Source organism: Miscanthus floridulus, chromosome 8 (assembly GCF_019320115.1).
Source record: "Miscanthus floridulus cultivar M001 chromosome 8, ASM1932011v1, whole genome shotgun sequence".
In the NCBI taxonomy this organism is placed as follows: domain Eukaryota; kingdom Viridiplantae; phylum Streptophyta; class Magnoliopsida; order Poales; family Poaceae; genus Miscanthus; species Miscanthus floridulus.
In genome coordinates, this window is record NC_089587.1 from 79,144,384 (window position 1) to 79,159,866 (window position 15,483).

The 15,483-nt window shown below is 45.1% G+C and overlaps 2 protein-coding genes across 3 annotated transcripts; one reads left to right on the forward strand and one right to left on the reverse strand.

Annotated features, from left to right (window-relative positions):
* Nucleotides 1-5,634: 5,634 nt before the first annotated feature.
* LOC136472699 (frataxin, mitochondrial-like) lies at nucleotides 5,635-9,041 on the forward strand. Of its 2 annotated transcripts, none has more exons than XM_066470401.1 (6): nucleotides 5,635-5,884; nucleotides 6,998-7,396; nucleotides 7,905-7,977; nucleotides 8,073-8,120; nucleotides 8,226-8,320; nucleotides 8,748-9,041. In XM_066470401.1, the coding sequence occupies exons 2-6, from the start codon at nucleotides 7,140-7,142 to the stop codon at nucleotides 8,875-8,877; spliced, it is 603 nt and encodes a 200-aa protein (XP_066326498.1). In that variant the 5' UTR covers nucleotides 5,635-5,884; nucleotides 6,998-7,139; the 3' UTR covers nucleotides 8,878-9,041. The 2 variants fall into 2 exon arrangements, with proteins under 2 accessions (XP_066326498.1, XP_066326499.1); XM_066470402.1 differs by lacking the exon at nucleotides 5,635-5,884 and adding an exon at nucleotides 5,900-6,903.
* Nucleotides 9,042-9,380: 339 nt separating this feature from the next.
* On the reverse strand, nucleotides 9,381-10,324 carry LOC136472700 (calcium-binding protein PBP1-like). Its single transcript, XM_066470403.1, has one exon. It carries the CDS (start codon nucleotides 9,838-9,840, stop codon nucleotides 9,484-9,486), a length of 357 nt encoding a protein of 118 aa, XP_066326500.1. The 5' UTR covers nucleotides 9,841-10,324; the 3' UTR covers nucleotides 9,381-9,483.
* Between the last annotated feature and the right edge of the window lie 5,159 nt (nucleotides 10,325-15,483).

The following is a 15,483-nucleotide window of genomic DNA, read 5'->3' on the forward strand; positions in this document are numbered from 1 at the left end:
TTTTTTTGCACTCGGCAAAAATGTATTTTGCCGAGTGTTTTTTTTAGCACTCGGCAAAGAGCCATTTTGCCGTGTGCATTTTTTGGCCCTCGGCAAATTATTTTTTCAAAGCAATTTTTGAGGCCCTAAATGAATTCAAATGAAAAACTTTTCAACTACAAAGTTGTATAACTTCTCAAGATCTACAAAGTTTATTTTGATCATTTCTTCATTTGACAAAGCGACAATAACGTTGTTCATAAAATCTACATCTCTCTCATATCTCTCATATTAGTTTCATGAAGGTAGGAGAGAGATATATAAGATTTGTGAATAATGTTACTACCACTATGTCGGATAAACAAATGACCAAAATAAACTTTGTAGATCTTGAGAAGTTATGAAATTTTGTAGTTGGCAACATTTTGATTTGAAATCATCTTGTCATGCAAAAAACGACGTTTGAATTTGAAACTTTTAAAATTTGAATTTTTCAAAAGACCTTGGATGGAAAAACTTCCTAAATGAAAATTGTAGATCTCCAAAAGTTATGAAACTATGTAGTTGACAACTTTTTGATTTGAAATCATCTTATCATGCAAAACTACGTTTGAATCTCTCAAATTTAAAATTTGAATTTTTCAAACGATCTCGGATGAAAAAACTTCCTAAATGAAAATTGTAGATCTCCAAAAGTTATGAAACTATGTAGTTGACAATTTTTAGATTTGAAATCATCTTATCATGAAAAACTACGTTTGAATCTCTCAAATTTAAAATTCAAATTTTTCAAACGACCTCGGATGGAAAAACTTCCTAAATGAAAATTGTAGATCTCCAAAAGTTATGAAACTTTATAGTTGACCACTTTTTGATTTGAATTCGTTTAGGGCCTCAAACAAGCAATTTACTCTCGGTTTAGTATAATATATGAGGATAGATAACGGAATCTAGACACAAATGACGGTGTAGTGCAGTGGTAGAGCAACAGACACAGGAGAGAGAGGTCGTGAGTTTGAATCCCGCCGGCCGCGAATTTTGCGCAAAAAATACAGCGACTTCGATGGTCGGTGGCGCTGGATGGAAGGGCGCTGGCGGGTGGCGGCCTCCTCCCAAAAAAATTTATTGCTATTATTTTTAGAATTTTTTCGTATTTTTATTTTGCCGAGTGTAAATCTTTGTCGAGTGCTTTTTCGGCACTTGGCAAACTCGGCAAAGGCTTTTTTACAAATTAATTCTTTGTCGAGTGGCATTTGCCGAGTGCGGCATTCGACAAAGCCTTTGCCAAATGTATTTCGGACTTTGCCGAGTGCCAGAGGCACACGGCAAAACGCCGGTTTAGTAGTGATTAGTGGCGATCGATGGGTTTAATTAGCCCATAGGATATGTTGGTTTAAACTTATCAGCCTGCTACGATTTATAATATTTTTCCCTCGGTCGGCTTTAACATCAGGCGAAGAGTACCGTCGGGGAGCTAGCCTAGCTAGGACTGGCTGGGAGACCAGGAGAAGCAGAGGAGGAATAAACAAGCGACGCGCTGTTCCCTCGCACGTCCCAGGCATAGCTAGAGCTAGCTAGCTAGTGCAGGAACAGCTCTGTTCCCTTCTGTTCTGCTGTGTCGTCTCCCCGGCCCGATCATGTCCACGAGGCACTTTTCAGACACCTACCCAGATCTATCTAGGTAGCCCTAACCCCCAGGTCGTCGTCAACGTCACTCCCAGGTCCCCAACACCATGCAGCTTGCATCGTCGCATGCGAACGCTAAACCCTAGTAGCTAATTAAACGGATCGAGTAAGTTGCTGTGTGCTTAGTAGTGGTACTGAATGAATGATGAATGGATGAATGCAAGCATACACTGCTCTGACAGATCGATGGCGATGGACAGAAGATAGATGATAGTTCGATGGGCATGGGTCTAAATTTATGCATGGCCGCCGGATCAGTAGAAGACGATCGACGACGGAACACGCACGCCGCCCGTACGTATGTACACGGCGCTTCACCGGCCGGCATCGGCATAGTAGGCTGATGGGTCGGTCAGTATGATGCATGCACGCACGGTATGGGGGTAATGGGAGGGGGGAGCTAGGCAGATGAGGTGGAGTAAATGCGCTTACGTCTGGGGCCCTCGGCAAAGAGGGCGGTAGCAGTAGTGCACAGCGCACTGGTTGTACTGGATCGGAACAGTGACAGTCCAGTAGCTGCCGCAGCTAGCTTAGCTAAGGAAGGAAGGAAAGTCGTCCTCTCCTCGAGGGGTAAAGTTTTCCAAACGGGCCGTCCGGGCACGGTACGGCACTAGCACGGCGCGGCACGGCACTATCAGGCACGGCACTATCAGGCACGGCATCCTGACCGTGCCGTGCCGTGTAGTGCCGCCGTGCCACCACTCCGGCCCAGGCACGGCACTAAGGAGTCCAGGCAGTGCCGTGCCGTGCCACAAGGCACGGCAGCCCAGCGGATTAGTGCCGTGCCTGGGCACTAAAACCTCAATAACACTTAAAATGTTCACAAACAGCAGCACAATTCAATGATCAAATTCAAATTTGAAGAAAGCAAAAGAAAAAAGATAACACAAGAAGAACATAATATGAAATAAAAAGAGCTCCTCGGCATCCCCAACGACATCGTCCTCGTCGTCTCCGGTCATCCCGCATAGGCGGAGCTCGTCGTTGATGGTCATGGAGAGACCGATGTCCTCCTCCTCGTCCGACATCTCGTCGTCGCCGGCCTCCGGTCCCTCAACGCCAGCGGCTTCAAAAAAAAAAAAGAAACAGATCTAGGGTTAAATCAAGAAGAAGAAGAAGAGATGAAGAACAAACAATCAAGAACAAGAAGTGAAGAACACCGAATCAAGAACAAGAAAAGAAATGAAGTGAAGAAGAAGAAGCAGATCTGAGCTCACCTCGCTTGACGGAGCACCAGAGGCAACGACGACGCCGACGTCGCTCAGATCCGGCGTCCTGGTACCTCAACGCCTCCTTGCGGAGCCCCAATGACACCGGAGTCCGGCGAGGTCGACGAGACCGACGAGAGAGAGACGAGGAGGAGATGGAGACGACTAAGCTACATCGCCGGTCAGGGAGAAGAGGGGGGTGTAGAAGGCCGTGCCGTGTGCCCGTGCCAGCCACCGCTGTCGTCACCAGCCACCGGAGGGCGGGAAGAAGAGAGGAGATCGGGTGAGTGAGTGGCTAGGGTTTCGAAGAAGAGAGGAGAGCGGAGCGGAGCGCGGAGCGGACTGGGAAGCGGCCGAGCGGGGGAGAGAATGAGCACAGTGCTCAGCGGCTCAGCGCAGCCAGGAGCGGCCGCTGGCTTATATAGCCACTCGTCCCAACCCTACATCCAACGGCTAGGAATCGCCGGGGTCTCCATCCAACGGCTCCAAGCCGTGCCGACCCCGTGCCGGCCTCTGGAGCGGGTCGTGCCCGTGCCGTGCCAACGGGCTGGCATCGCGGCCCAGGCACGGGCACGGGGCCGTGCCGTGCTTGGCACGGGCACGGGAGAGGCGGGCCGGGCCGTTTTCGTACCGGGCCAAATCAGCATCGTGCCCGTGCTGGCCCGATGGGCCTGGCCCGTTTGGAAATCTTTATCGAGGGGGCACAGCACAGCACAGGGAGGGCACTGCATCTGCATCTCCATCTGCATCCGCATGCAGAGAGAACGAACGAGCGAGCGAGACCGGCGCGCGCGCAGGCAGTAGTCAGGGGCGGATGGAGGAGAAAGACGGATCGGAGTCGGAGGATGAGTAAATGCCGCCACTTACCCCGCCTGTCTCCCTCGGCCAGAGCCGGCCAGCAGACACAGCCGGGGCGCGCGCGGCTGGACCTGGAGAGGTCGCGTTCGCGTGGTCATCCATCCGTGGTGACACTACTGGATGGGCGCTGCCATGGCAGATTGCGCCAACAGGCTGGGCTGGTCGTCAGGTGAGGTACGTCGCCACTGTAGCGACAAGAACGAAGCAAAAGAAACTAGTTGCGGGCTTGCGGCATGCGAATTAATGGCTACCGGCGGCCGGCAGACGGCGAGTAGACGATCCGTATCCGTCCATGGTGCAGTGTGCAGCAGATCGGCGACGACGAGCAGAGCAAGCAAGGGGAGGTCTCGTCCGGGCCGGGCCGGGAGATCGAAGAGAAAAAGCTGACGGCAACCAGCTCAGCCTCAGCACCATCGGAGTGGCGTGTGCGTGAGAGAGCATGCAAGGAAGCGTGTGCATGCGCTGCAGGCCCAGGCCGGGCACTGCCGACTGTTCCCGCTGGTGGCCGGCCGGCCGGCCGGCTGCTTCAATTCGCTCCCTGGCCAGAATCCAGATCGCATCGCAGATTTTGTGGCTGGCGCAGCATATGGGATACTCTCTGCTAACTAACTTTAGTTCTAAGGCCCAGTTTAGTTGCCGAAAATTTTGGCAAAACGACGCTGTAGCATTTTCGTTGTTATTTGACAATTAGTGTCCAATCATAGTCTAATTAGGCTTAAAAGATTCGTCTCGTGAATTTCGTCTAAACTATGTGATTAGTTTTATTTTTTATTTATATTTAATGCTTCATGCATGCGTTCAAAAATTTGATGTGACAGGAAATCTTAAAAAATTTGGCGTTTTAGAGGGGAACTAAACAGAACCTAATTCACTGATACGACCGATCGAGTAGATCTTAGGACCACCATGCCCACCGCCCATGCGTGATCATCCATCCGGCCAGGCTGCCGCCGCCTAGCTCGCTCGTTTATTCTACACTAATAAATGCACTTGCTGTTTCTTAATGCTCGATCGCTCATCATCACAGGACAGTAGGACATGGCACTGTAAGCAAACAGTTTGGAGTACGTGTCGCATGCAGCAGCTCGATCGATCGCAGGAATTATTGTTCATCCGTTTATTATGTTGTTTGCAGCAGCTAGCTAGCCAGGCAGATCGCAATCTTGTGAAATTCTCGGGCTGGGTGCAGTCATGCTGTGAGAGTCGCTTTCAGATTATCGTGAGATGAGTTTGAGAATTGTGATTGCATCTCCAGATATATAATTCTTGTGTGGAAGCCGGCCTGTTGCGCAGCGGCGGCGCATATGCTGCACTGGGCTGGATCAGCCCAAGTTACAAGCCCATCCAAATAAGGGCTTCATTTAGCCCAGGAGCCCAAACGCTGTACTGTGACTGGCCGGTGTGATTTCAAAATCCATCTCACCTACAATGCTCCTGGAACCATAACCGTTATTTATCAAGAAAAAAATCAGATAAAATAGATTGACTCTTAGTTTCTCTTAAAGAATGTTATTTGCCAACATAAGAATAGAGGAAATGCATGATATATAGTTTTTTTGAAGACAAACAGATAATTAGCTGTAGCTCTACGTATACACAGTTACACACAACAGCACTAAAAGCACTAATGAGTAATGACATTTTGCTACTATTTTTTTTCCTAAGCATTACCTGACGAAGAAACGAACTCATCCCACTAGGTCTAGCTGCACTGTGATAAGGCTTTCGTGGGTTGTAGCATTCCGATTCGTATTCGGTGAAGGAACGAAAACTCCGCCCTCTCTAAGCGGGTTTGGGCTTGGCCCTTGTCGTGGCCCAATAAATCCTCTGAGTTTCTCGGCCCAAACTTTCATCCGCCGTCCCAGCGACCTAGCAGCCCAGTAAGCACAAGCAAGACAGGCAACCAGCGAAGGTGCTGGAGGCCTTCACAGGTTCGCCTCTGCGGTTGCCGGCGCTAGCAAATCGAGCGGCGGCGCGGCGAATCGACCCGGAAGGCGGGCAAAATCGAGCGCCACCGCGCCGGCAAACCAAAGCGCCGTGTTCTCGTGCTGTCGTGCGGCTGCCTCCTGTCGGTCGGCGTTGCCCAGGCGGACAGGCAACAACGGCCAGCGGGAGTCCGGCGGTCTGGGCGCCTGGCAGGAGCAGCACAGCAGGTATTTGGCATCTGAGGAATCGAGTACCATTTCGCATTGGCTTTTATTTAAACTTCAAATTGCTGCCCACTCCTTAATTTCTAGTGCGTTTGTCGTCTATATCTGTATGTATGTAACCTGCGGATGATTTACACGCGTAAATAGTGGACCTACGCGGAGAAATTCGCCAGCTCCGCCAACCGCGCATTAGATTTTCACCTTGCTGCAATAGATTTGCAGTTACAGCATAGCTTATCATCCTTTTTTTTAAGGACTTTGACGCTGAGAGAAGGGGATATCATACCATATTACCATCCTGATCCACCGATAGTTTGTAGCCACAAATTGCAGTCCTGACAGAGAGACTTTCATGCTGTTAAGGCATTGAAAAAATGGCGTTCTCTTGCTGAATCTCGGGACGCCAGAGACTATTGACGATGTGCATCCTTTATTGTTCAATCTTGTTGCAGATCTAGTTACTTAACTGCTTACTGAGGGCAAACCCACGATTTGTTAAGACTAATTAATACATCAGGTTGTGATGCATCTTCATGTTCAAAATTAATCTGTTGTGCTGTCTTAGGAGTTGTGTTGTGACAATAGCTCGAGATAAGTTAGCAATTTTTTAGGTGAGTATGCATCTCTTCTCTGGTTTTTCTTTGCAGAACAAATTGAGGAACTAATTTGAGATAAATATGCGTTTGACCTGAAGCTTCTGATCTCTAGACTGGTGCTCCTATTTTTAGCAGAGGCTACTTATGTTAGCTTCTCTTTCTCTAATGAAGGTGCTATCTAGTTTGCATTTGCCTTGCATATGATTGCTTCCATTTGATCTGACATGAACACGCGTGCCTAAGTGGCAAGTCTTCCTTGTCAATTGTGTTGGCCAATTAGTAGGTTTCCCTTGTGACATGGTTAACTTTTTTATTTAAAAAAAAAGCAATTTGACATGTTATTGCTCAGTTACAGGCTTGGCAGGCCTTATATTATAAGAATGAATCAGCTATAATGAACATGTTCAGTTTAGTTCCTTCTGCCTTGTAAGTACTTTCTTGCATTCAATTGTAATTTTCTAATGGTTCCTCTAATCTCGTGTTGAACTTTCTTGTGTTGTTAATATTTCTTCTGATCTAGGCGGTGACTTCCACTGGACCTCAAGGTGCCATCTCGCCACGTGACCTGATTGCGGCCTTGTGGACACAGCACGGGAGCAGGGTTGCGCCACCTCTCTGAGTGCCATAGGCTGGTGCATAGGTATACACACACACAGGTGGCCATGGCATCGCGTAAGCTTCTCATGGGCCTCACAACCGGGAGGCGACTACAATCCCGCACTCAGCAACTATTCTGGGCCACCAGTCTCCCTGAAGCTACCACCTCTCGGTCCCTCGTGGTGACCGCTGCAACGGCGCGGCTATCCGGCAGGTGTCCAGCAGCTCTTCTCTTCTCTTCAAGGACCGTCTCGTCGACTCAGCCTGGTACACAGTCCGCAGGAGATGTGTCTGGCTCTGGCCCATCTGCAGTGGATCACAAGTTTGTTTCTCGACCTTGCAGTCTTAGCACGTTGATCCATTAATGCATTCTTGTGTAATTTGGATTGCTTACAAGTATGAATGAGGGCAATGGAGAAATTAAACAGAGCATACGTGTAGGATGTTTGATAGAGCAATTTTTGTTGAGAATTGAGTCATTTGACATTCTCTACAAATCCCAACTTGCTTCGGACTAAGAATCTTTGTTATTATATTTGTCCTCTCCACCTGTGTCAATCAGGTAACCCTAAATTAGGTACTCTGAACATTCTCTATTTTGCCAAATAGTGACAATGGATAATAGGTCATTAGAAGAGACTACAGTTGCTTGAATCAACAAACTGAAATGTAGAAAGTTGGGCTAGCTACTGGTATTAGTTGATTGCAACAATGTAATCTTCAGTATGTTTAACTGTTTTTACTTTATAGTTTGGTTATTTGAACTTTTGTTATTATATTTTTTTTGCCTCATGGGATAGTTTGTGATTATGATTGCGTACATTGAACAGGTTGGCAATGCAAGAGGACGAGTTTCACAAATTAGCAGATGAGTCGATTCATGATTTGCTTGAAAAACTTGAGGTAGTGAATCCTCTTTGTTATGGCCTTCAGACATCTCAAACAACATGTTTAGTCAGCATACCTCTGACTAATACTATTCTTCTTGTCTTTTTTAGGAGTATGGTGACTCCATTCAGATGGATGGTTTCGACATAGAGTATGGGGTTAGTTGCAACACACGATGGAGAATCATGCAATCCTTTCTAGTATGTGTTTTCTTTTTCATGTATTTGATTATTGATGCATCCTTCTTTTCTTGGACATTTTAGAATCAGGTTTTGACATTAAGGCTTGGGGATCTGGGGACATATGTTATAAACAAGCAAACGCCAAACAAACAAATCTGGCTATCTTCACCTGTGAGGTACAGTAAATGCTATCTTAGTACCTCAGTTGTTGTTTGTTTCATTATATGTAATAGACACCTGAATTTGATTGCCATCGTCTTGTCTGCCATGTTGTATTATCATCCTTTCTCAAGGTGGATGCATATTGTATTACACTAATAATTAATTTTACTAGTATCGTGAACCTGTCCCTGTGTAAGGACTTAGGAGTACTGAGTACATGTCATTTTTCGAATATTGTTTATGGCCACCCTTTGTGATATGTGGTTCAGTTTATTCGATATGGTTATTTGTCTTATGATGTTGCTGCGAAACTTATTAATACTTTTATTTCCAATCAAACAGACCCACGCTTGGGTATTTTGTACAATACCCAAAAGCGCTTTGCTGAACTTGTATGTCATTTTTATCTTATATAAAGATGCTATCTGGATATGAATGCAGTGGGCCTTCTAGGTTTGATTGGGATGCAACAACCAATGGTTGGATATACAAGAGGACTGGAGTGAACCTTGTGCAGCTTCTGGAGAAGGAGATTGGTGAGCTCTGTGGTACTCCAGTAGAACTTTCATAAAGTACAGGAATTGCCACACAGCTAGGTTGGATGGAGAGTAGTGCATTTGAGGGAATGAGACACTCGTGTAATATGGTTTATCACAAAACTTTTTTTTTTGTTGTTCTATGTATTTGCACACAGTTTGGAATAAATAACTTCCCCTCGCTGGTAACGGGACAGTATTATTCATCAGGCACATCTTTTTTTGATATGCCCTAGATATGAAGTGGTCTTACATGTATAAACAGCAAAGTGAATGCTCGTTGCACTTTGTAGTCCAATTTTCAGCTTGTGTTAGGGCCTCTTTGGCACGGCTTATGCCGGCTTCGGCTTCATCTATTTTGCGCAAATCGAGGCATTGTAGCGTGAAGCCGTTTTGTAAGTCGGGGTTAAAATGAACTACAAGCCGGGAAAAGCCAGTTTTTCTGGCTTCACCGGCTTTGGCTTCACCTGTGAAGCCGTTTTGGATGAGTCGTGCCAAAGGGGGCTTTAATATCATAATCTGAGCAATGTCAGCCTGTGCATATTAATATTTCTGAATGCAATACCACATTGGAGTTGAACTAGCAAAATGACAAAATATCACTATATTCTGTTGTACCAAGTAACAAGGATCAAACTACATCAATGCTGAAACATCCTGTGTGCCTCTTCTTCCATCAGCTCAGGGCTCAGTCTGACCATGAGGATGCAGAACTCCATCTGATCCAGCGCCCCGTCCCCGTCCAGGTCGCCTTCCTTCATCATCTCCAGGAGCTCATCGTCCCGGAGCTGGCCAAGCCCGAGCCTGGTCACGTTCTGCTTCAGGCTTCGGAAGGTGATCTTTCCTGCCCTGGGCTCCATGAGCAGCTGGAACCCCTTGCAGAGCTCCTGGATCAGGCCCTCCACGCCGAGCTTCCTCGCCATCAATGGCAGGAAGTCCTGGAACTGCACGGAGGCGCCCTTGTCTGAGTCCATGCCGGAGTTATCCCGCGAGATCATGGCAAAGACTGAAGACCTCGCAATGGTTGGCAAGATTTATGCACGGGATTTTGGACTTGTGGTTCGTGGTGGGTTATGGAGAAGGTAGGTGTTTGTTTATATAAGGGGAATGAAGGGAGGATGGTGGCAGGAGAGGGAGGAGTCCATGAGGTTCTTGGAATTGGGAGCAGTCTCCCCATCATGAGGGGACCCCATGCATGCCAACCGAAGTGCAGGGAATTGCAGGCATGCTCTCCTTGCTCCTGCCTGTCTCAAGACAGGGTGTTTGCTGCGTCCGGCAGTTTGTTTCTGCGAAATAGCACAAAGGGCTGGCTTCTGCTGGATCTCAAAGACTGGTTGCTTGGACAGGTCTGGCTTCTTCCCTTTCATTTTCGCAGTAGACTTTGGAACGAGGGGCTTGACTACATAAGAAAATGGATAAGGGCAGTGATTGGAAGTGCTTGTCTGAACACAAGAACTAGAGTTGATTATTAAGAGCCTGGTGGCGTTGATTTCTCGCCATCTTGTGATTGCAAGAGTCCAAGATATTTATTGGACGGCTCCTGGGCCCAATACATCAGCCTTCCCGGTGTGCTGTGCACAGGAAGCATCTGTGCTGGATATTTGTTCTTGCTGCCTAAGACAAGTTTAGTTGAACGATTCAACGTGGCAAGTATGAACCGTTGAGGCTGCATTCTGCATAGGTCTTCGGGACGTGATCCGCAGGAAATTTCGTCCCAGGTTCCAGCCTTACGTTCGACTCGGGATTTCGCTTGCCATTCCTTGTGAATTGCAGCACATTTGCCTTGCACGTAACAAACGTAGAGAGCTGACGCTAAGAGTTCCTTGAATCAATTCCCTTTTTTTTCTTTTTGTCGCCGGTTAAAAACAACTTACCAACGCTACAATCAGTTTTATTTTTAAATGGGCTATATCAAATCAATTTTTTATTTGAAAGGACTATAAAAAGTTGTCAACCTCCAGGTCCTAGACCGCCGTGCGTCACAACTTGCCGCGCCGCAACCATGGCGTGCCGCCGCGGGGTTTGGTCGGCGCCGCATTTTGGGCCTTGTTTAGATGCCATCCAAATTCTAAGTTTTTTCACTCTTTCTTTATTATATCAATTTTTAGTCGCTTGCATGGAGTATTAAATATAGGTAAAAAAAATAACTAATTACACAGTTTAGTGGGAAATCACGAGATGAATCTTTTGAGCCTAGTTGGTCTACGATTGGACAATATTTACCAAATAAGACGAAAGTGGTACTATTCATCGGGTTCAAAAAATTTGTAAAGTGAACAAGGCCTTGGCATGCCGCAGCTGCGCCACAAGCCCACAGGCTATTTCGGCCGCCAAGCCTTGCCAAAGCTGTGGCGCTTTAGGCGCAGCCGTAGCTGCGGCAAGGCGTGTTTTGACGGCGGCCAAACAGGTTAGCTACCGAAATAACCAATAAACCCGCTTCGCTGGTCTGAAACTTAGTTGAAACTGGCTGAAAAATACTGTTCTGACTAAATTGTTATGAGAGAAAAACACTGTTCCGGCTAAAAAAACAAACCGAACAAGTCAAATATGGGGTAAGCCGAACAGGGCCATAAAAGCACAAGTGCAATGACAACTGTCGAGACAGTCGCACTCTCACACTTGAACACATATAAATCCGGTAGTCTGTCGAGTACCACAAAAGGCCTCGAAATACAAGCCACATACAACCAAGATCGTACATGATTCAGCATACACACATCACATGTTACATAAAGTTCACAAATAGTCGACATACATAGGAGTTCAAATATAATTATTACAACACGAGGTTCAAATTTAGTAGCGGAAGCGACATAGTTTTGAAACAGCACACACACTTAGTTCAAATACATGTCAGTTTAATGATCAAGTCCAACAAAAGCAACATAGATAAGATACTAAAGAAGGCCTTGCCCGCTTCCTCACTCCTTGTCCACAGCTAGAGAGAAGTAGTTCTTGCAGTAACCATTGTACATTACACCATCTGCAACAATGGAGAATAAACCTTGAGTACGAGAATATACTCAGCTAGACTTACCCGTCATAAATCAAAAATAAATTGACGCCAAGGAGTATGCAAGGCTTTTCATAGTGGGGTTAGCTTGACAATATTTTGCATAAAAGCTTATTAAATTAAATCCTCCATTTTAATTATTCTAGCATCAAGTTAAAGAGAGGTATTTATTTATACATTTGCAACTATCTTGTGGCAAACAATTTATTTAGGACATCAACATCACATTAGTAACCATATCAAATTAATTGGGAAACCACATAACCATCGTATTCCATCATATTACTACGAATGTTGGAAGCTCATTCAAGTTTCTCTCTATCCGGGAGAGACGACGATTCGAATCGGTTGCAATCAGCTGGGCAGAAATCCATAACACAAACCTAGGCCCACTAGCCACGGTAGCCTTAGGTCACCTTTGATACAATTTGGGATACTGTGTGTTTGAGCTGAGCCGCACACTTGGGGGGCAGCCGGATGCCAGGTAGCTCAGGCCAAGCCTGCCCACGGTCAATCCCTGTCCCGCCGCACGCCTTACTTCCTCCTGTGTGCACGCCATACATCTCAAATTTCTAGCCCAAATTGAGCTACTCGGCTTCGCGGTCGGAACGACTTATCTGGCTAGCTAAGTGAAAGGCGGCGTTCAATCTCGAACAAGGTCCAACAACGGTACGGTCCTAAAATCGACATAGATGGGATCAACATAGCCAAACCTAACACCATTTGCATATAAAATCTCGCCCAGTCTCCATTTATATAACACCACATGGTTATTTTTCACGATAGCAAATATAGCCAACCATGACCAAGTATCCACCTATAGCTCGCAGGTGACAGGAAATCACCTGACTTCTACCGGTCTAAGCATGGCTAAGCATATACTTCGATCATGGACCTAAAAGAGGTAATAAGATATATTTCTGGACAAGGGAAAGATATATGCATCAACGGTTCCAAACAACTCCTATAACTTAATGCATCAAACATAAATAACTCAAGATATTTTTAATAAATCATGAGAGACTTAATATGCTCTAGGGTTTGCCTTTGAGAAAGCTAGCGGGAACATGCTCCAGACACTCCGGCAGCTCCTGGACCTGTTCTTCCCCTTCTGGACCCTCCTGGACCTCCGGTGGAACCTCCTCTCCCACCGTCTCGAGCTCCAACAGCGTCACTCCTTCCGACGATCCTATATGCATGAATACATGTATATATATATAAAGAATGCACAGGAGATGCAATAAAAGGATGATATGATGTAAAACAAAGATGTCACATGTAGCCCTAGTGCATAAAAGCAAGTTTATATTAAGCATTTTTTGAACTACAATACAACAGTCACTTGTTTGAACTATAGCTGGAGTTTTAAGCATCCAACAACACATGTTCTTTAACTTTCTGGAAAGCTTATGAAATTGTATAAAACTTTCTTATTATCATCTTAAAAAGATTCAACAGTTAACAAGGTCAAATAATGTCATGTTTCAGAACTGCATAGAACGTAGCTCATATACACATTTTCACCACCTAAAGATTCAACAGTTAACAAGCTCATATACACATTTTCACCACCTAAAGAAAATCTAAAACCTGTAGCTAACAACTTATCCTAATTAGAGTAAGCAAGCATTTAACAAGCATCAAGCTCTCATGCGGCAAACAATTCCAGAAAAGCTAGATACTTGCCAACTATACCAACATATTATATACATCGCAAACATGCTAGAAAGTATAATGGTTAAGCCCAAACAAACTATTTACATGCCTTTATTAATTTCCTTAGATGGCAAGGTGAAATAGAGAACTGCTATTTTTAGTGCACAGTAAATTCTGTAAAAATTACAGTAGCTTAAGAGTGCATTCAATAGACCACTGCATGAATTTTATAATTTTCGAGCAAGTAAAATAGCCTCTACAAAAATCACAAGCAGATCAGGCTTTCATCAACTTAAACAAGCATTAAACAAGGTTAATTCACAACAACAACAACAACAACAACAATAAAGCCTTTAAGTCCCAAATAAGTTGGGGTAGGCTAGAGTTGAAACCCAGCAGAAGCAATCAAGGTTCAGGCACGTGAATAGTTATTTTCCAAGCACTCCTATCTAAGGCTAAGTCTTTGGATATATTTCATCCTTTCAAGTCTCCTTTTATTGCCTCTGCCCAAGTCAACTTCGGTCTTCCTCTGCCTCTCTTCACGTTACTATCCTGGCTTAGGATTCTACTATGCACCGGTGCCTCTAGAGGTCTCCGTTGGACATGTCCAAACCATCTCAACCAGTGTTGGACAAGCTTTTCTTCAATTGGTGCTACCCCTAATCTATCACGTATATCATCGTTTCGAACTCGATCCCTTCTTGTATGATCACAAATCCCACGCAACATACGTATTTTCACGACACTTATATGTTGAATATGTTGTCTTTTCGTAGGCCAACATTCTGCACCATACAACATAGCAAGTCTAATCGCTGTGCTATAAAACTTACCTTTTAGCTTCTGTGGTACCCTTTTATCACGTAGGACACCAGATGCTTGGCGCCACTTCATCCACCCTGCTTTGATTCTATGGCTAACATCTTCATCAATATCCCCGTCTCTTTGTAGCATTGATCCTAAATATCAAAAGGTATCCTTCCTAGGCACTACTTGACCTTCCAAACTAATATCTTCCTCCTCCCAAGTAGTAGTGCCGAAGTCACATCTCATATACTCAATTTTAGTTCTACTGAGCCTAAAACCTTTGGGCTCCAAAGTCTCCCACCATAACTCCAGTTTCTGATTCACTCCTGTCCGACTTTCATCAACTAGCACTACATCGTCTATGAAAAGCATACACCAAGGGATGTCCCCTTGTATGTCCCTTGTGACCTCATCCATCACTAAGTCAAACAGATAAGGGCTCAAAGCTGACCCTTGATGTAGTCCTATCCTAATCAAGAAGTCATCCGTGTCTCCATCACTTGTTCGAACACTAGTCACAACATTGTTGTACATGTCCTTAATGAGTTCGACGTACTTCGTTGGGACTTTATGTTTGTCCAAATCCCACCACATAACATTCCTTGGTATTTTATCATAAGCCTTCTCCAAGTCAATAAAAACCATGTGTAGGTCCTTCTTCTTCTCCCTATACCGCTCCATAATACAATTTTTCTTTTTAGAACTCCAAGACACTAGGGACCGCCCAAGGAATTGACATATCCCTAAAGTGCTTTTTTGATCTACTTTGCAACCGGCATAATCAGAATCCAAATACCCAAGTAGATCAAATCTAGAGTCCTTAGGATACCACAAGCCAAGGTTAGGAGTGTGTACTAAATATCTCAAGATTCTCTTAACGGTCACTAAGTGACACTCTTTTGGGTTAGCTTAAAATCTAGCACACATGCACACACTAAGCATAATATCGGACCTAGATGTGCACAAATAAAGTAGAGAGCCGATCATGGAGCGATATACCTTAGTATCCACAGCTTTCCATTCATCATTGAGATCTAGATGTCCATTGGTTGGCATAGGAGTTTTGATAGGCTTGGGATTCATCATGTCAAACTTCTTAAGCATATCATGGGTGTACTTCGTTTGACTAATAAAAGTTACATCCTTCACTTGCTTAATTTAAAAT

Coding starts and splice junctions, on each gene's coding strand:
- LOC136472699 (XM_066470401.1), top strand. CDS start 7,140: ATGGCATCGCGTAAGCTTCTCATGGGCCTCACAACCGGGAGGCGACTA. Junction 7,397..7,904: donor CCATCTGCAGTGGATCACAA/GTTTGTTTCTCG, acceptor TACATTGAACAG/GTTGGCAATGCAAGAGGACG. Junction 8,321..8,747: donor TGGCTATCTTCACCTGTGAG/GTACAGTAAATG, acceptor ATATGAATGCAG/TGGGCCTTCTAGGTTTGATT.
- LOC136472700 (XM_066470403.1), bottom strand. CDS start 9,840: ATGATCTCGCGGGATAACTCCGGCATGGACTCAGACAAGGGCGCCTCC.